Raw genomic sequence first — 22520 nt, 5'->3', positions numbered from 1 at the left:
GAATCTATGTGTGTATAGATTTAAAGATATTTTAATACTACTCTCGGGTCAAAAAAAGTTTAGATACCATAGTTTGAAAGTTCACTATAAACTAACTAGAATAGCTTAAAATTAAGGGGCTTACGTTACAATTGCATTTGTTTTTTTTATACGTAGAGGCATATAAAGGAAACAATGACTGCCAGCCTTTCTGTCGAAATAGTGTACAGTCTTTAGTATGTTTCAACCGAGTTGCAACTATATAAAGTCATAACCAAAACTTGTAATCCGATTAAGACCAAATGTTTATAAAAGATAGGAACAAGTGTACATTTTTTTTACCTGAAGTTTTAGATTTGTAATTTTATATAAAAAGTATTTATTAAATCACCATCTTAACTTTTATTCTTGACCGGAATGCTCAAAATATTCGGTGTTGGTTACGTTATGGAGTTCTCAAAGTGTAATTTTAGGCGTGTATTTATTATTATTAAAAGCACTATTTAAAACACTAAATTTTTAACACAGATTTAATAGGAAAAGTTCTTTTAGTTTGTAAAAGTCGACACCTGCTCGTTTGAACACGCAAACCACCAGACTTCCCAGGCCAAGAAGCCGTGGGGGTACACCCCTTTTCGCCGCGCGGTATGCAATGATATTCGAATTCCTGTTTTACGAAACCGTTCGATTTAAACGGTTATTATCCTTTATAGAAAGACATCTTCCGATAATTTTGGATTTGAGAATTGAATCGAAAATAAAATATAGAAATTTATTTGCCGATGAACAAGTCCGGTGCTTAGTCCACGTCTCATAATATCCGGTTGAATACTATAATACTAGAGCAACAAGACCATCGAATTTTCCACGTCAAACATTTTTTGTTAAGTGTTTTAAAGCCAAGTTCAATATGATTTGAAGGGAAGTAAGTGGCGAGAGAGCACTATCGCTGAATGGTAGACTATGATATTCGAATTCCATATATATATATATATATATATATATATATATATATATATATATATATATATATATATATATATATTATATTTATATTTATTTAATTATTTATTTATTTATTTATTTATATCACGTATATATATATATATATATATATATTTATTTATTTATTTATATCACGTATATATATATATATATATATATATATATATATATATATATAAGTGACATATTGTGTGCCTCTCCACCCGCGGTCCTAGGTACAATCCTAGAGGCAAATCCTGCATTGTTCTTATGTTCCCAGAATCTCGAGCGTATCAGCAGTTAGTGTAACATATTGTTCTAATAATAGCGTTCTAATTGAAATTGCTAAAATGAGTGGAATAAATTATATCATATGACAGAACGTATAACGCAATGAGACAAACCCTCTGAGAGCTCGGTGGTAGGAGTTCAATCAACTTTGAAACATAGTTAAGCTATTTTGTTTTAGTTTCGTTTTGTTTCATAAAACAAAACAGGTTAGCTTGGGAAATTTAAAAATTAGTATGCTTATTTACTTTTTTGCCTTATTGTTTTACTACGTTGTACTCATTTTAATGCAAAGTTTTGAAAAACTGAGTGTTTTCAGAGTCGTCTTACAAAATAAAGAACTGAAAATGTTTCACTTATCGGTCATCCACTAGTAACGTAATTAAACGTTCTACCATATAGCCTACGTAATATAGAAGAAAGTATAGCAAAGGTACGGAAGATCGTCTTTCAGATTTTTATGAAAATGTCTATATTTATGGAATTTGAATTTGTGGATTCCGTTTACACTGCAGACTCCGTTTCGCTGAAATAAAGGAATCCAAATAGCATGAACAGATTTTTTGTTTGTGCAAAGACACTTGTTAACATAAATCATAACCTCGTTTAATCAGACTCCTTTAAAGAGGTGTAATTGGATATTTTGTTGTTGTTTTAAAGTGCCCTGTATGATAACTTCTCGCAAGACAGTAAAAATATAAACTAAGTTTTTATCGCTTCAATAGGAATTACAAGCGTTTAAACTAAAGTAGGTAATATTGAAACCAGACCCAAATAAAAACTAGTCAAGAAAGAAAAACTTGAATGTTTTGCATTATGTACATCAGTGTTATAGATTAAGAAAGTGGCATGTTTTAAATGATTTAGTGATACAACACAAGCAGTAACACTATTGTATCACTCTAAACTATGGAAATTGTCCGGGAAAATCCCGTTTCCTTCTCAATCCTTCAATCGTTAAAAACAAACTTCAAACAAAGAATAAAAAATTCTGCTCGGAATGTCTCTCATGTAATGAGAAAATAATTTTTTAAGGGCTATGGCCAAATTTTGTTTTTCGATTGCACCACCTTAATTGGAATCTCCGGGTAACCCGTACCAGCTTTGTTAACCCAACTGTGTACATGGCGACTCAATGAGTCACAGCGTCACTGCATGACACAAGCATGTGACACGTGTACATTGTCCCCTCTGTTCTCAGTACAATTACCACAAAACAGCTTAGCTTATTATTCAGCTCCGTCCTGAATCAATGAATTATTGAATGTTCTATTGATATAGATGACATTCAGAGTTGGTGGAATTCAAACAATGACGAAGTTATGGCATACGTTGATAAGCAAATTATTGTGACCTATGTCAATAAAGATGGCGGAAACAGTGATGATAAGGAATCGTGCAGCCTGCCGTTGAGTGAATTAGCGGATAGCGTTATCTATCTTACATGAATTAATTAATAGCTAATTTGGAACGATAAGAAAATATAGCACCTGATTAGTCATTCATACACGCGGATATGCGAGACGTACAACTCAGAAACCACACTCGCAGCAGAAACGTACAAAATTCTTTCCCAAATGTAAATGTTACAAATGCACTTCATGTGACTTGGGTATATTATGAAAGTCGTTCGTAAAAGAAATTATTACGAGTATATTTTCCCATTCCAATGTTAGTCCCAACATTCTCTGGAATTTGTAGTGTCTGACCAGTTGTGGTTCTTACTGTACTGACAACGAGATTTTCTGTACAACAAATATTGTTTAAATATTAAACAATTAAAATACTTCCAGCAATACACAAGGGATGTCTCTCTCTCTCTGGTTTTATTTTAAACCAATTTTTAGCTGTTCTCGTGACTCACTACCTCCTTGTCTCAAATTGCCCCACTATTGTTCGTTACCGAACAATAGTTGAAGTAGCAGAACAGGCTTGGGCTGAAGCGGTTGATGTGATATGTGACAGGTACAAGTTATGCTCGGACAACCCTAGTCATGATTCCCTAAGTAATTCCACACTCCCCCTACTGCTCTGATGATTATTTTGTTCCACCTACTGAAGATCATGTAGCACCCTCGGACAACTCTAGTCATTATGCATGGCGTTGCAACATATGTAAAAAACAGCAGGCGCGGCGGTGAAAATGGTATATAGCAGTATAAAAAATACATTCGTATATCAGCCATTAAAATTTGTAATAACACTGTGGTAAATATCTACAAACCGCCTAATATTTCTTGGACTGAATCTGTCTTACCTGTTTTCCCTCATACTGACATCTACTGTGGAAATTTCAACAGTCACCTCATAGAGTGGAATTCTTAAACGGTAGTTCTTTGACGAATTGGGCATTACTCCGTGGAGTGAGTTTGATTTTTGATTCTAACTACAGAGAGACATTTCGATCTGCTCGGTGGCTCAGAAAGTTCTCTCCTGACCTGAATTTTACTTAATTTGACCTCACTGTCATTTTAGACTCTGACATAAAGACGTGTTTTGGGCGATTTCCCAAACAGCTAATTTATCTTAACATCACTTTCGTTATTAATTTTTAGTAGTAACGAAAAATAAAAGTATAACGTCCTTAGTTTGCTAGTTGTTCTATCTTAAAATCTGTTATATCTTAAAAGTGATTTGACTTCCACTCGCTGGTAGGTGTTACACTTCTCGGTATAGTTTCTACCGAAATCTTCTGCCATATAAAAATAATACACGTTGATCAAAACGTGATTTATAGTTGACCTACCTAGAAAAAATAAATCACTTTCAATAATTTGACGGCGATCTTCTGACATATTGGAAGTTTTGTAATAATCTGTTTGGTTAATTTAATTTAATTAATGTTCGCAAAAACAACCAAAGTAAGGAAAAATCGTTGTCTTTTAAATACTTAAAGTTCGTATTCTTTAAACAAAATTTTATTTTACTCAATTGAACATTACTTTTTTTGTTTACAATAATAGAATTATATCAATAAAATATAAATAAATAATAATAATAATTTATTGTTAAGCTCATATTCAAATAACCTCGAGAACTTTATACAATCTGTAAAAATCCTTTCTGGTGATATAACGTCCAAATTTTGCCTTAAATAATATTACACTAGAAGCTGTTTTTATTTAAAGAGGCAACAAGTTAAATTTAGAACGAATATTGACAGTTGAATTATTATAAATGTTTAACTTACATTTCTATATTGTTAACTAATTATTATTGTTCACTGCAGTTTGTATTATTGAAGCTATGACTTGGAAGTTATATCAATGTGTGTTTGTTAAAAACAAAATCAATACAATAATAAATTAATTAAGAGAGGACGTTGATAATCTGACCGAAAAAATGTAACTCTCTCGCGGTACAAGTTCCCAGACGATCCGCAAGGTCGTGCCGTACAAAACTTCTATTAAAATTCTAAAGAGAAGAAAATCCCCAGAAAAATAAGTGATATCATTAAAAACTCAAATATGCCTGCTTAAGCAACCCTGAGAGTCGTGTGGTCGACAACATCAAAAGCCTTAATAAAATAGGAAACTTATTAAAATATTGCTCATTTGTCACAACGGAAGCCACTACTTTTAGAAAAATCAAAGAAATAGCGGAAATGATGAAGGTCTATGATGAAATTTAAATTAATATTAACATATTATATTATTGGTTTCAAAAAGTAATACTGTACAGTAATGTGTTGTAATACAGTACTGTACAACAGATTGGATGTTGTATTCGTTGCAATTATATTAAATATCTTTGAAACAATAAGAGACATTGGTATTGGTCTGAAGCTATTACGGTTAAAATTTGTTTTTTTTTTAGAATGGAGATAGCTTTGGAAAGACACCTTGAGTGATAGATGAGTTAAACGAGAAAGTGAAGATAACCAATAAAAAATAAGTTGTGATACTTTTTAAAGAAATCTGAATACATTTAGAGATTCAAATACCAAAATGTTATGGAAGTAGATTGAATTTAATATATTAATTATGAAACAGTTTACAGGTATCGGTGTGAATATTGTGTTTAAATTGAACATTGGTAAGACTTGGAATGTTTGCTGGAAGACGGTTTGGATTTTAATGAAGCAGTGTTGTCGATATAGTTTGTATTTAAAAACTGTAGAACTTTTTTGGGGATTGTGTATGATATTCCTGTTATGTATTTGTGAATTAAAGGCGACAATTTGTTGGAAGGGTCTCTAAAAGTGTCTATAATAGTTTAATGACTGCTTTTCAACACATGTTTAATTTAAAGCATTATTACAATTTTTTTTGTTGCAATATTTTTTTAAAGTTTTATGTAGTTTTCTTGCTAAAAATATGTATTTTTATATTTTTAGGTTTAGCATACTTGCTTCTAAGAAACTGCTAAATAAAAGTCCTTCATGGTCAGAGAAGTAAGATTGGAAAGCCTCAGATGTAAATGGGTTATGAGAAAAATAGAAAGTATGTCTTCCCCTGTCAGATTTCAGTTTGATGCCTCTTTCTCTGAAATTACAACAAAACATAACATATAATATGGCATTAGAGTCTTTGTTACGACTAGTTACAAGCTAATGATCAGAAAAATGTCACATCACAAAATAGAACATAAGGATCCAAATAATAAACAATTATTTATAAACAATATGGGATGAAAGTATTTGTATCTGCCAATTACATTTTTATTGTTCCAAGCCAACAGTTGATAAATAATCAAAATATAGTAAAAAAAACCTGAAAATACCTTTCCCAGTAGTGATAACCCTATTAGGTCATCCTAAATAGGTCTATACCTAGATAGACACATACCTAAAGTGTTGATTGTAAATGTGCATACTTTCACACACAAAGGAAAAGGCGTAATAACTTAAAGGCGTAAGCAAAATTTCTAGGAAATTAAAATGTATTGTAGAGTATAGTTTAAATCTAGCAACTTTAAATAAAATACCATTTTATTTTTAAACGATTGTCGCAATAATAGCAATATAAAAACGAAACACGTCGTTTGGTTTATAGTAGTCTAACGCAACGGAAACAATAAAATGTAAATATTCTACCACATATTGTGAGTTGTGGCAATGGATATTAGCGAACTATAGTTCTTTTAAACACAGACCCCGCATGAGGTACTAGAGTGATCTTGCCCACACGCACACTCGCGGTCCGCACCGTCTAACACTGCACTCCTGTAAAACTTTAGTTTTATTAGACCCAGTTTTGAATAAAAAGAGGTAAAAATAAAGACATTTTGACAAGAAATAAACCTGCATAGTAAACATCCTTGAGAAATCTTTGACGCATTTGTTTAGATCTTCTTGTGTATATCAGGATGCATCTGTTCTGAACAGATACTATACAGTGGATTCAGTCGGTTTTCTTCTTTAATGTATAGTGCCAATTGTACCTTTACTGTGTAAAATACCATGTACACTATCGCTAGGTACAGATAAAGAGCTTAATTGTGTCGTTACCATAACAATGCCACATTACTAAGCCATTTTGTCGCGTCGTTCGAGATTTTATTCGTTCTACTCATTAGGTCGTAGAAATTACAGACTGCAATTTATCATGAACTCATTCTGGAGCAACAATGTTTGCCAACAATTTTTTTGGCTGTCCGTGTAAACAGTCTAAGTTAATAGGATCATACCACTTAATCGTGCAAAGGCAAAATCAGCAATATTTTTGTTTAACTATATTTTCGGCTTAGAGTTATATTTCTTTCTTTATTAATTTATCGAGTCTTGGTAGGGGGGAGGGGTATCGGGAGTAATTTGTATGGCGTCCTCATTTTATCTTTTTACTATGTCCAATCCGCATAATTACGTTTTCTATCAAATTACTCTATGTACCTCATTACAGCATACCCCTCTACCTACAAAAAACTAAGTTATCAACCAACAGACATAACTTTAACTTACATTGTTTTCTACTGCCCAACCCTTCCGTTTCAAACTCATCATCATAAAAAATGAACAATTATGATGTATGACCTATATATATATATATATATATATATATATATATATATATATATATATATATATATATATATATATGGTGAATTTATATTATAAATCAATACCGATGTTATAAGCGTGCCAAATAAACTAGATTTAAATTTTAGCTATTCTGAATTGATGTGCACAAAAAATATATTGTACGTTCCATTGAGTAAGTCAATTTAAACTTTATAATCTAATTACTAAAAGTATGGTAGCTGCAAGAGAATAGACGAGCTTCAATGAAACTTGTCTAATTTTGGTGAGGCAATAACATGTTTGATTTTGGGTTTTTTTCTATTTGGATGTTAGTGGAGAGTAGAGAAAATCAATCTTTCCAAATCATTCTGTGAAGAACATGGGGTCATTAGCGTTTCATGCACTTATGATATAACACACGAGCACTGTAGTTGGACAACCCTTAATCATGGCAAATTTTTGTTTGTTTGTTTTTTTACTGTCAATAGTTTGAAGAGATAAAGATCATACTTTAAAACAACTCCTCTGATACATGTCCATAACTGCTTAAATAGATTCAACGGTAACATAAAAATTTAATTAAGTCTTTTGGATTGGGTTTTCATTGCAGAATTCTCCATGTAGATCTTGTAAAGGATGGTGTTGGCAAATTGGTTCGATGGTTGCTGGTTAATACCTTATTTAATCCCAATTGTTTTCCAAAAGTACATTTACAGACACAACTATCGGTGTTCTCTGTGGTTTAGTCCTTGCAGTTGTCATGTTTCAATTCAATGTTACACTCCTTTTTCATACGAACTTTAAAAATATTAGGACTTCAAGTATGCTTTGTTTTTATATTTCCGAAATTCCTTTCATTGGGTTCAACATTTTTGTTTTAACGTTTTTTTTCTATATGATCTTGGAATTCTTACGTGATAAATATACGTTCTATATATCTACATATATATTCTACATATCTTTGTAAGATATGTTTAGTTGTAGAAGTTTGTTCCAAAAGTGTGAAACGTTGTACTTCAGCAACGAAGTTTGTGTTTAAGGATATTGTCAGAAGTACAAGTATTGTGAAATAATACCACCGGGCCCATACTCAGACCGGTTTTTGGACAATTTTTCCGGGGCCTGGGCCATCCCCGCCCACTTTTTCGGAGGCGGGTGGTGGGACATGAAGGAGCCCGGCCGAATACCCTTTCCGGGGCTTACCAAAGTTAAATACGGCCCTGAATATCACCCACAACATGAAAGACTGATGTACGAGGGCAAATCAAATATAAACGGTAATTTTGCTCTTGACTGTACCAAACACGTTCGGACGTGATGCGGCTGTGGGCGATTGTAGTTTTGCTTAATAGGAGTGGGGGAACTGCTTGCTTCACACTAGCGTTGTGTTCTTCCTTCAGTACAGCCATGACCGAGCGAGAGGTACATCCATCTGTTGCGCAACGCATCGTCATAAAATTTTTAACAAATGAAGGTGTTAAGCCTTCGGAAATTTTTACTCGTTTGCAGGCACAGTTTGGGGACACTACTCTGTCTCAAAATCGAGTGTATACGTGGGCCAGAGAATTTAGGGATGGCCGAGAACGTGTTGAAAACGAAAGTCACGGTCGACGCCCAAGGTCAAGTCTTACAGATGACAACATTAGTGCGGTTCGACAGCTTATTGAAGGTGATCGCCGGTTAACTGTTCAAGAAATCTCGTCGGAAATTGGTATCAGCTACGGGAGTGTTCAGTCTGCAATCACAGACCACCTTGGCTTCAGAAAAATTAGTGCTCGCTGGGTTCCGAGGTTGTTGACCGGAAATCAAAAACAGGTCAGGTCGGAGATTGCTGGGAGACTTCTGCAACGATTTCAAGAAGAAGGTAAAGATTTTTTGAGGCGCATCGTCACATGTGATGAGACGTGGGTCCACCATTACACTCGATTTTGAGACAGAGTAGTGTCTCCAAACTGTGCCTGCAAACGAGTAAAAATTTCCGAAGGCTTAACACCTTCATTTGTTAAAATATTTATGACGATGCGTTGCGCAACAGATGGATGTACCTCTCGCTCGGTCATGGCTGTACTGAAGGCAGAACACAACGCTAATGTGAAGCAAGCAGTTCCCCCCACTCCTATTAAGCAAAACAACAATCGCCCACAGCCGCATCACGTCTGAACGTGTTTGGTACAGTCAAGAGCAAAATTACCGTTTATATTTGATTTGCCCTCGTAATTACCACAGCTGCCGCCTTGCTTGAGATAAGGTTATTAATTGTATATCCGTCAAAACGTACTAATAACATTTAAAATAAAATGTCTGCTCCTTATTCAGTATCTCATTAAACGTTATAAGAAATGAGAATACATCATCAGATCAGTAGACAAAGAGTATAAACCCTCCAATATCCCACAACCACGTCTCCTCAATTATATTCTATGCATTTTGAATGCATATCATAGAAATCTGCATATTGTAATCATATGACCATGGAAATGCTCCTAGAAAATTCAATAGGTAAATGATAAAGTATCTTCTGCTCAAACTTAATATATCTCTATATTTTGCGAAATGTGATGGTCTATTCGAGCATGATAAACACCGTAATTTTACGACGCGTACTCTTACAGAAACTTGCTTGCATACACACATCACTTTGAAGTAGGTACGTTGATTCTAACTTTTCGCTTAATTGAAAATAACTAATAATTTTAAGTAGTTTATTGGTAGAGACGGGAACGATAATTCATTGTAATGTTGAACTAATTATTTTAAATGGTGCTTATTAAAATAAGAATAGTAGCCTAAGTAGTTTTATTAGAACAGAGCTAAAAATTTCTCAAAATTACAATTTTTGTATTAAAATTTATTTTATGAAGAGTAAATAAACCCCTCCTTCACACCATGTTGCTTAATGTATTTTACTAACTAAATTCTTATCCTAATCAGGGTTTCCTTGCATCGTAGATTTTTCTCCACCGACCCCGATCGGATCTTTCATAATACACGACATAATAAAATCGATGGTGCAATGAATGTTTGGTTGAGAAAATATTTTGGTTTTAAATTTAAAAACTGTTCAGCCCACTAAGATAGCTTCCCTAAAGACAGGAATCGTAAAAAAGTGATTTTTATCACTCCACAAGGAACTACAGGAATACAAAGTGGGAAATTAAGAAGTTTCGTAATAAGATCCAAATTAAATTGCTACATATAAAAAGTGAAATTTGTATAGTATGTAAATAAGTTAAAGCTTCAGGGAGTAACGGTTTTTTAGTTTATGTCTACTAAGAAAGAAATACTTCTATCAAATTATATGCGATTAAAAATGTATAATATTGTCTTAAGTCATAAATGAATTAAAAACATGTCACCCCATGAAGCAATAACTCGTGTATAGATTAAAAACCAGAACTTATCTTAAGCGATTTTTATTTTGATCTAATTACAAACTCGTCTGAATGTCCCACTTTAAATCTCTGTGGAAGGATCAAACATTTTTTTATGTTTTGGGAAGTTATCTTATGAATATAAGAGCTGTGAATGTAGGATAAAAATATTTTCCAAACAAAAAATGATCTTACTAACTTAATTAACCAAAAGTGAGCCCTGTAAATTTGAGGGCTCGTGTAGTCTATTGCTGCTCGGGATAGAAGCGGAAGACTGCGTCATCCTCCTATTCAAAGTCCTATCTGTCTGACACTCTGTATTACTGATCTGTCACTCATAAGTTAGTGGCTTAATTACTCATTTGCAACTATATAACTCATAAAATTATATATAATCATTACGCTTGCATCCCACCGATGGCTAATCATTATTTAAATCGTATAATTTTATATGTTGACAAATATCCTTAATTTTAACGATAAAATTAATAGGTTAATGTTAATATAGTATATCCGATACCAATATTAGACTTGATATGGTGGTGTAATTTATGAATGTTACAAACCAATAATTAGGTAACCAATTAAATTGCCAATAAAAATATATTTCAACTGTTACAGCTTTCGTTATTGGGCAAAAATCAATGTTTTTTTATTGAAAAACAAAAAACACGAATAGCATTTATATAATATTAAGCGTGTTCTTGTGTCGTAAACAAACAAACTTTAACGAGTGCAACCAAGTTTCATTATTCGTTGAACATAAAAACAAGAATCTTTAATTTTTATTAAGTAGAAAATCTTTAAGAGTTTTCTAAAATATTTCAATAACGTTTAATTTAAGAAGAATTTCGATATCCACAAAGATTTGTACACGATAGTGTCCACTCAAATATGGGAAACTTCATCACTCATAGGTTTAAACATAGCAAACCAAAAATAAACAGCCTAAAACTATACAAATGTGTAATACTTTATCAGATTGTAAACTACTCAACATTAAAAGTGTACATCGCACATAAATTATATCTTTCTTTCGGTTTTGCCGAGTGAAATTCCGGTATCAAATTATGAAATGTGGAGAGATGAGTGCAGCGCAGGTTTAGAAAATGAAAATAACCAGTGAAATGCATACTGGATTATATGCAGTAACAACAACCTGGTTTTATATTTTGAGGAAAAATTAAACTAATATTGATAGATCTTTTAAGAAAACTGTAAGAACTCCAAAGGCTTTTCTATGGCCTGAGTCCACAGAATTTCGTTGTATTTGTTAGGAAATTTAAATCATAATAGAAGCCAAGCCATTTAATTTGATCATAAATGAAAGGAATTCTGATGATTTATTATTAAAATTTTATATTTACTCGTTTCTCAAAATATCTCCGTCTGGAAGCCCTCTCTCGCGGTGATTAATCCTAAGAGTAATTCAATAAATTCTTTGAAGCGATCTGAACTCGTCTCGAAGTGATTGAATTATTTGGTATTAAGCGGAACACTCAAGAAGGCCGCTATCAAGCTAATCAATGTGCTTATAGTTTGTCTCTGTATTGTTTTAACATGTTTATATGTGATTGTCATTCGACACAACATAGCTGTTTATGTTATGATTACTACTTTACTTTCCGAACGATATCTATGTAGATAAGAGTATGTTGTTTAGCGTCAACGTCCACTAACTCAACAAATGTTATACTAACCATAACCACAGACCTAGCTTGAATAAGCGTAATATATTTTACCATAGTACGTGACATATCATTGCAAGCCTGGGTTGTGGCTTACCAACTATTGTTTAATGCACTTAGGCCTGAGATATATTTTCATATGAGTATAGGAGATTAATTTTCTTGCAATGAAACTAGTGTTAATATTATTAATTGATATCTCTTTACATTAATAAATAAACAACTAAATTTGTAGGCTTGCAATGCCCTCCCCCCCATCCCCATCACCAATGTCCTAACAGAGGATATGTTTTACAAACCTGATTATTCAATTTTCATTTTCTATCAATATCACTAAATAATATTAAACAATTGTGATCAATTTCCCCTAACACTATGGCAACATTAAAAAAAGTACCAATGCAAAATTCCACGAAACCTGATAAGAAGGGACAATTTTATTGTAAAACACAATAATTATAGCTTGTATAAAAAAAAATGTTAATGCCCTATTTGATGTGAACAGATGATAAATAACGGAATGAATGCTTGTAAAGTGCTTGTGAATACTCTTGTGCGATTCAAATCTGTGTGTATTAATTGATGTATGATACATTGCGTACCGTTTTGGCCTTAAATGAAAAATTTAATCTGCGATTAACGGCTCACAACTTACTGGAATTTGTGTATCAATTACGACATAATATACAGAGTGGATGGAATGGTACCAGAAAATGTCATCTCAATTTCTTGGTGAAGACCGCGAGTGAACTTTAATCGAAAATTAATCCAAATCCCATTTTTGAGAAAAGGTGAGTGTGGGGTGCAGGTGATAATAATTCTTAGTACATAAACGCCAACAAGTTTTAATCCAGTATGTGTGAAAAAATAAATGTGGGCTTATTTCGGGATGGAGAGAGAAGATGGAGAGTCGTTGACCCTCTCCAAAGCAACCATGCTGCGTTGCGAGAAAGGTTATAAAGACTACCGTGGAAACACATGTACAAGAACAAGACACAAACAGTTGGAAACAAAACATGTGCTGCTAATGGGCGAAGGAAATGCTTCGATGGACCGGAAACGCGCAAATAACAGGCCCACTTCCGGAATAAAAGGAGCTGGACATTTCACTGACATTAATTAATCGACATCACTTTCGTGTATTAAACAGATCACCGCGTCATACATAATTAGAGAAATCACAAATTCGTCTACCTGAAAGCTTTGAGAGATGTTTGGCCACCAACTACACAACCTATTTTCAATCGGTGACGGCGACACAAACTAACATGTTTGTTTGCACAACTGTTACCCAGAGTCACTTGCTCTACTGTAACAGTAGAGGTGTATTTGTAAGGATTTCAAGTACAATTATTATGGCTTTAATTTAATACATTCGAATTTATTATTAGTTTAATTAAAATAAAAAATACAGTAGAACAATATATAACTAATTTTCAAAAACGAATTCTTGCTATTCTAACATGGAAAGTGTAAACTTTTTATGTATATATAAAATTATTACAGTAAAATATTTTTATTTGGTTTTAAAAGCTTAATTTTCAAATGTTATCTAGTTTTAATTCCAATTTATAGGTAAATTTGTGTCCGTAGGGCGCAACTGAATACAAACATAGTAAAAATTAAATTTTGGAACCCATTTTTTATTTACTTTTATGCTTACAGATCCGTTTGATTCAACAGTTTTAATGTCTCCAGAACAAACAGGCGAGACCTCATTTGAGTTTTTGAAATGAATACCTTCAGTTAGAAGTGAACTTTGAAACCCTTTTTAAAACAGACGATTTATACTTACAAAAATAAAATTTTGCACTCAAAAAGTGTCAGTCGTACACTTCAATAGTTAAAATTCAAATGCTTTGCTTATGCGTGGCTTTGTAAGCACATGTTTTAATTTATTTTAAAAGTATTAATATTATAATTTGTATTGACTTTTTTTCGAACAAATAAGAACTACTCAATTTATATTGTGTAAAAACTAAATCTTTCCACAATAGCCGTCTATCAGAAATGTTAAACATTTCTCAGGACTATTCGGACTTCGCAAAGGGGTTCAAGGTATTGTTGCATTAAGAATCTGAAACTGTCTTGAAATGCTGTAAACTGTGTCCAGTGTATTTTTGGTTAGATAAAATTAAAACAGAGCGCTCGTACAAAGACTCCAAATAGCTAGCCCGGAAATAATAAAAAACATTACCCAGTTATTAGTCCTTAGGTGGATTTAAATACATTTTTTTAGAATGTACGAAATTTCACAAAAGCATCACACAGTTAAAATATTACTGGAATTACCTAAAAGTTACAAAAGTTTCCTCAGTTTTGTATGCACTGGCAAAGAAAGTTTGAAAATACACAAGTGAACTTTAGATTGAAATCGTAATTTATTGCAAAATCAAAATTCTTTAGCCCATTATTGAAGCAAACATTCTCCAGTCCTTAGTTTTAAATATAACATGCCTAGATTTATAAGAGTTGTTTACACAGTTGTAATAGCTCCTTCCAAATAGAAGTTGTCTCCCATTTGAGTACGTAGCCATGTTTAAAACTAGGGATTTTAGAAGGTACGTGTCTCTACTAATTACGTTATTTTGGGAAGCGTTACATACGTAATCCAGAGAATTGAATACATACATTGGTCTATTGAACTTTTCAGTAACGTTTACGTATTTTTATACACACATAGTTTATTCAATCTAGGTTATATTTCTTTATTTGGGTGAGGAAATGTCCAAACTTCTACTTTTTCCTTTGTATCACAATGATAGGTTTATTCAAAATCATAACATCTATATACAGGATACATATCAAATATACGTCTATTAGTGACGTACATTTTATTGTACCACAAGCCCTGTGTGTGCTTACAACACAGTATACTGTTAAAACCCTAAATTTTATTACAGTGCCTATTTCAATCTAGTCACAACTTACGAATTCATAAATGTAAAAATAAAACAAACATACCGAGCAAATGCTATAAATTAAAAGTTAATAATGTATTTCACGTTTAAAACCACACTGGTTTGTGTCTTGGTCTAAAAATTATTTCTATGTTATGGGTATGAACTAACCAGTAACTGAAAGCGTCCGAGTGATAAGGAAGATGAGGAACGATAAGAGAGGTCGAGCACGCATGTCAATCACCAACTGTAGCTTGCACTTCTAGCACTATCACTGTCACACTTGCGCCCGCCACCAATACTGACTAGTGACTAGCGACTACCTCGCGCCTGGGCCTGTGCACGAATTCACACGCCTGTCGATTACGCCTAGACCTGTAGAACGTTCCCGCTCACATCGTCCCAGCACTTGACTTTTGAGTCATGCAATTTCTCCTTGAATCGAGGGACGAAGGAAATCAGCATTACCATGTACATGACCTACACAAAGTTTTCTTCTTAACATTAATAATAAATATAATACACCATTTGTTTTATAACTATACTTTGTAGTGATTTTAGGTACTGTACACATAAAAAATATGCTAGCTATTAGTACGTATCTAACTTTGCTACTCAAAAAGATAACAGGAGTTTTCGAACTTTGCCATCGTTACGCGAAACATAAATCATTAGCACTACGTTTCGAGACCAGCAATATGATCTATTCCGCTGGTGGATAACTAAGCTGACATAGACTACAAAGTAGCGTAAAGTGAACGAAACTACCAATGCTGTGTTGTTTAGTTCGGCTTATAGTTTTGGTTAATAAATTATTTGCTTAGATTATAGTGTGGAAGTTAACATACATCGCGATTGTTATGAATTTTATTTCTGTGTATCACACCGCATTTGTAAGATGTGTTCTCTATAGGGTAGGTTGTAGTATATATGTTAGACTACTTCCAAAACTGCAGATCTCGAAACGTAGTGATACTGTTTTTACATGTACAATGACAAATGATCAAAAATTCTGTTACCTTCGCAAACTCTTCACCGTTAAAAACAAACATCAAACAAAGAACTTATTACTTATTTAATATCTCAATCCTTTTTATACCAAATGTATGGTTCTAATACAAGTTCTGTCTTATAAAAAGTTTAAATAGGATTTTCAGCACAGTGAATACTTTATTTTAAACGGTTATTGCTTACAAATAGATTTTGAGTATACAAATGTGCCGAATTTGGTTTTCTAACCAGAAACTATTAGCCGTAAACTCATTACAACAGAAACTTTGAAAAGGAATTACCTTTAACTATTACCGTAGTCAAAGCATACATTTTTATTGCTATGGTAAAATGTACTAACTCAATCTGAATTAAAGTTGCTCTTAGACTGTTACACATTCGTCAGTTTATGAGAAACTTATATTACTGTACATTTCTTTAATAGTAGAGTGTAGTGAAAGAATACTACTCTGCCGAATTCAACGAAACGTTCCTCTGCTACCGTATTTGAGAAATATTGTGCTCATAACGAAAAGAATAATTGTGAAAATCCAGACTTTGCTAAGATCTATTCACATTTGAAAGTCGGAGCGTTATTAGGTTGATTTATATTCTACTTTTTGACCTGTGTTTTTGTAAAATTCTATAAGAAGTCTCGCAGTTCTTAATGAATCGTTACTAAAACGATCAAGATGTTCTGAAAGCAAATGGAATATTCTTGTTCGTTAATGGAAGGATCCCCAAAGCAACTAATCCGTTTCATAACAACTATATTAAACGGAAGAAATACAAGTGCAGTAGAAAAGTTGAAGTTATTTCGTGTTAGACAACTGTAGCACTTTCTCAATTACGTTGAAATAACCGCAGGAATCATCCCTTAAGTTACAGCGTAATAATACTACTTTTACAGAAGTGATCTCAACACCTTGTTCTCCCACAATGGACAATGGCGTATTTTCATTGTCATGAGACCCCTCCCTTGAGTCACGGTGACCAACTCTCTTATTACACCGGCACCACATTAGAGATAGCTAAGTCCGGTGAAGAAAGAGGTCCGTCCAGTTGAAATTACGGCCGCGGTTGAAATTTGGATTTTTCTTTGTTGTTTTCTGACTCAGTGTTTTTCCTATTGTTGCGTTTGCACTTTCCAAGTAGATATTATACTAGAACAAAATACTCTTAGACAAAGTCTTGTAAAACCCAAACAACAACAGCACAAAGTACTCAAAAAACTGTGTTTACAGTATAAAATATTCTTGTAATAGGGAATGCAAAGGCGAGACTAAAATACCACTAAATGTAAGTATTAAAGAAGATAAATAAAACGTAAAAAGAGCTTATGGAACAGTCTAAAATTGCTGGTCGGAAATCCTCAGATGAAATGAGATGAAGCCCCAACATAATACAATTCGAGGAGAATTTCTTTAAACGCTAACCAATTGAAGCGTCATGCAGACCAACAGCTAAGTCAACCATCGACCGTGGTTGGGCTACTTTAATATAATTAACTAGGAAACCTAAAAGGGTTATAACAATCAACAAAGCCTCAACAAACAAAATCCAGATACACGCTAGAACGTTGAGGTCTAGAGCCAAAAGATACGCCCAGAGGCGGCTGCCTTTACCTTTCCCCCTTCCGACCATCGCCTTTCTGTCTAACTGTTTCAGGAGACACGCCACTATAACACAGAAAATGTCAACATTGGTATTCTTGCTAGTGATTGACTATTACTGGTGCGGGTGTGTGGTGTGCTTGTGCTGGTGACAGTACCTGAATTCTTTTTTTCCTGTCTGGACTTCAAGTTGTTGTTGATAATATTTTTAATGGCAGTTCGTCACCATACTTTGTAGGTTTTAAGTACTTTTTATGGATTACATTTTTTACCTAACGAAGAGTTTCGATTTCAATCCTCGAAACGTAGTTTTGTACATTTTGTAACACATAAAGATGGCAAATGTCCGAAATTCTGTTATTCTTTTAAGCCGTCCATCGTCACTAAGAAGGTTTAAATAAAGAATATAGTAAAATATTTATCAGTGACCGATATTTAAGTAAAATTTACTTAAATACTTTAAAACATAATAACTTATGTTTCTTTTTACTTTTCATTCCTTCTACTATCCTATCTCCAGGCGAACAACTACGTTCATTTTTGATTTTTTAGTTCTGAATTCAAAGTGTTTTTTTTTATACAATAGTAGATTGTTCCTTTCCGTAAAGGTCCAATCCTAATCAGAAGAACTTTCCCGAAACCTTATCTCAAGATTGGTAAAACAGATAATAGGTGATATTATTGGACGGAAAATGGTAGTCCTTCTTAAAATTGAAGTAACTTTAGCTACTTTAAGAGAAGAAGGAAAAGTTCTCGATTTAGAAGAGTTTAATCAGGTGTTCAAGCGAGCCTAGTAAATGTTTTAGGAACTGTTTGATGACCCATGTTGACACATGATTCAGGTCATTCGATTGTTTACTTGCAAATCTTATATCTTATCACTTTTGCAATCTCTTACTGTGTAACTGGTGCTGGATATTTGTTCAGGTTTTTGTGTATGTCATAACGAAATTGTATGTGGAAATTCAAGGACTTTTTGTATTCCTCTTGTGTGTTTATGTTTATGTTTTAAGAAAATCTTTTAAGTAATCATTTTTAAATTCTGTTGAGATTCTTTTCTTTTTCTGTAACATTTTATGCTTTTTGTTGGCTTATTGCATAATTAAATTGTATTATATGAAACTTATAGGCTCCTAATTTTCCACTAGTAACAACTTTGTGAAATTTATATATTAGTTAATGTATTATACATATAGTAGTTAAAGTTTGGATCTATATATTTTATGTTAAATAGAAGATTTAGCCATCACTCTTGGAAAAATTGTGTGTTAATTTCCTCCACACAGGCTTTGCCTTGGAGGTTAGTTATTTTCTCTATTAGAACGTATATTTTATATTTGTATTTCTATTGTACATTAGTAGATATTATGGTAATATTGGATGTAAACATGGTTTCTGTACAATTCTGTAATGTATTTTGAGAAAATAAATCATTATTATTATTATTATTATTATATTGTGAGCCTGAACAGCCAAAGAGTGAAGCAACCTTTGAGGTAAACGAAGGCCCTGGTCAGCCCTAACCAAGGCACAAACTCCACTGTTAATCATCAGCGTCTTTTGGAAAAGATAGAGCGTCATGGTGTCAGAGGTATGCCTGTTGAGTGGTTTCGTTCTTATCTTTCATGTCGTTTTCAATATGTTGAAATTGCCAATAGAATCGGTAAGGCTAAATCTAGCTGTTTATCTGTAACGGTAGGTGTTCCCCAAGGTTCTATACCTGGCCCTATTTTATTTATTGTGCACGTAAATGACCTGAACAAATCGATCAAGGGCCACTTAGTTCAATACGCTGACAACACTAGTGTCATTATCCAAGCGGAATCACCAAACACCCTCGCAACCAATCTGTCTACCTTTAAAAAGTCTCAGCTCATGGTTTTCTTCGAATTTTTTATTTGTAAACATCGAAAAAACCAGAATCATACATTTCAGACCCAAAAGTAATAGGAGTGGTAAGACGATCTTTGTGAATAGTAATCCTGTTCAAGAATCCACATCTGTGTGTTTTTAGGACTTCACATGGACTCTAATTTGGATTGGTCAAAACATATTAATCATGTACCTATGTAAAAAACTAAATGCGTGTATGTATTCATTGATATATTTGTCCACATTTTTATGTAGGAAGACGCTTAGGTTGGTTTATTTTGGATATTTTGTTTCTATTCTGACGTATAGACTGATCTTTTGGGGAACGACCCCAGTTAACTCTGTTGGGAGAATTTTTAAATTACAAAAAAGCTGTTAGAGTGATGTTTGGCCTGGGTAGTCGTGACAGTTGTCGGGCAGTGCTCAGTAATGAAAACCTTTTGACTTTGCCTTCAATGTTTATATGTTATGTCTCAATGTATAAAGTCTAAAACCTACAATATTTTCCTACATATAATCATCTGTATTCCACCAGAAACAGAGATACACTCTTCATTCCGCACCACCGCAGCAACATCTTCAAAAGATCCATGTCATATGTTGGTCCCAAAATATGCCATCGCATAGGGTGAAAACTTCTTCAACTGATAGGCATTCTTTAAAAAGAATTTAAAGCAGTACTTGTTAAAAACGTGCGTTTTACTGTGTGGACTAGCTGTTGGACGAAGCTCCTTAGCCAGGGCCATTAACGGATGCGTGATTGTCTATCACTTTTAGTTTTAATGACAATTTTGGTATAATAGCAATTAATATTTTAGGTTGTGGTATTTATAACATATACTAATGCTACTACTATAATACACAGTTCTGATATTATATAATACAAACTATTTGATGACTATGTTCTATACATGTATATGTCTTTGAACAATAAATATTTTTATTTTTATTTTTGATTAAACTGCTGGCTACCCTTGTGGGATCAGTGGTGTTTTTACTGTCAATAGTCAGTTCGATTGTTTTGTCAGTCAATAAAGTTTTAGAAAAAGAGAATTGTTATCATCATTAGTGTTAGCTGCATTGATAACTCTTCGATAAATTCTCTTGTAATTTTGAAACTAAAGATTACATTTTAAATAACTTGTGTACATGCTAATCTTAGAGAATAGTAACCATTTGTAATTAATAATAATAAATTTACTAGATTGAATTTGTTATATGAATTTATTTTTATAAAAATTAACACTTTTAGAATATCTTTGGTAATTTATTTGCGAGTTTCTTTCTTTGGCTTTTAATGTAGGGGTTTTAAAAGACATCTCAGATTTAAATAAAAATTGAAATTCTCTTGAAATATAGAAAGTTCCATCACATTTTGAAATAAAAGAATTTAAAGGCCTAATGTGTCTGAGCCTTGTGTCTCTTACTGATTTTTACTGCTGTGATCCCATGTTGGCTCATAACCACTCACTAATAATTGCAATCAGTAATTCAAGATCGGCTTCTCTGCACATAATAAAAATGTCATCTATTTTATTGGTGGCGATCTATCATTGATATTTTTATGCACTATTTTAAATTTCAGATGTTGTTAAAATGTTAAGCAAATATGAAAGCCCAATGGAAGGGATGTGCTGGTTAATGGGGATTGAGGTTTAGGTTTAGAATTGGGAAAGGAATTCTCAGTTTGTTCAAAATGTTGGTGTGTATTGTAATTTGGAAGGAGGGTATTTTACGATTGAAGTATATTGTTGCTTTTTTATAGTTTTGTTGAAATTTGGATCTTTTTAGTTCTTTTTGTAGTGAGTATATGTTTTTTTTATAACTTCAGCCAAAAGTTTAGGTGTTACATAGCATTCAACGTTTTTAGCGTTTGTACTTAATATATTTAATTCAGCGTCTAGAGTTTCAATTATAGTTCTTAATCTGTTAGTCATGTCGTCTAAAGGAACAGGAATAAACTGAGTCGTGGGAAGGGACTAAGGTTGTGTGGGGAAGTGAGTTGGGTGAATTGTATAGATCAATCAGAAGTATTGGGAAAATATTGTGGGAGTGCTGACTGAATAGCTGAAATTAATTTTAACAGGCACTGGTCGGACTCAATACTGTGCCTCGATATTTTGGATGTGAAAGAGCTTGTTGATGTTGTGAGGATAGTAGTGCATGAGGAAATGAAGAAGCCGCAATGCAATGTATACTCCGAAGGGAGTGTCATACGTAGAACCAACAAGAATAAAAGTAGAAATGAAAATGCTTAAAGTAACAGGAATGAGAGGTATGATGCTCCATTTACTTAAGCTAGTATTATTAGATACAGAATAGTATATTCCTTTTAATTAAATGTATACATGAAAAGACTAAGGGATATTTTCGGTCTATATTGTGGAATGAAACTTCGTTGGTGTTTTATAATGTTGTTCGTGTAAATTGCCCGTACAAGCTATTTTTATTAAGCTGCGAGTTGGTTTTGTGACATTGATCACAATGTCGTGCGTAAACTATGACAATACATATTCTCACATCACACCATGTTTATGGGTATTTTTTCAATTCCAGCGATCTGAAACTTGAGAAGATTAGAGCTAACAAAAGCATTGATTAATATGACACGATCTTTAATACTTCTCGTCAAGTATGAAGATTTTTGAACAAGTTGAACTTTAATACAGTGGGTCGTGCGCCCAATGGGTCACACACACCAGCCATTTTCATATGAGTATTTTTACGAATCTGCTTGTCATTCTGAAATGTCCGCACTTATTGAATACCTTCAGAATATCGTGTACTATCGTGCGAAAGCTCTCTAATTTTTGTTAAGTTAACATATACTATTGGGCAATAAAAGTTCTTGTCATTTTACACGAAAAGAAACTGTG

The 22520-nt window shown here is 33.2% G+C and overlaps 1 protein-coding gene across 2 annotated transcripts in view; it reads right to left on the bottom strand.

Annotated features, from left to right (window-relative positions):
- The window catches only part of LOC124369589, an 80661-nt gene extending 65156 nt beyond the window's left edge, over window positions 1-15505 (bottom strand). For both annotated transcript variants that reach the window (XM_046827632.1, XM_046827633.1), the window contains exon 1: window positions 15341-15505. In XM_046827632.1, the coding sequence (XP_046683588.1) occupies window positions 15341-15404 (64 nt within the window). In that variant the 5' untranslated portion in view covers window positions 15405-15505. The remainder of the gene's footprint in view (window positions 1-15340) is intronic.
- Between the last annotated feature and the right edge of the window lie 7015 nt (window positions 15506-22520).

This window comes from Homalodisca vitripennis, chromosome X, assembly GCF_021130785.1.
Source record: "Homalodisca vitripennis isolate AUS2020 chromosome X, UT_GWSS_2.1, whole genome shotgun sequence".
In the NCBI taxonomy this organism is placed as follows: Eukaryota; Metazoa; Arthropoda; class Insecta; order Hemiptera; family Cicadellidae; genus Homalodisca; species Homalodisca vitripennis.
The sequence above is the reverse complement of the archived record's forward strand: the minus strand, read 5'-3'. Positions and strand labels throughout refer to the sequence as shown.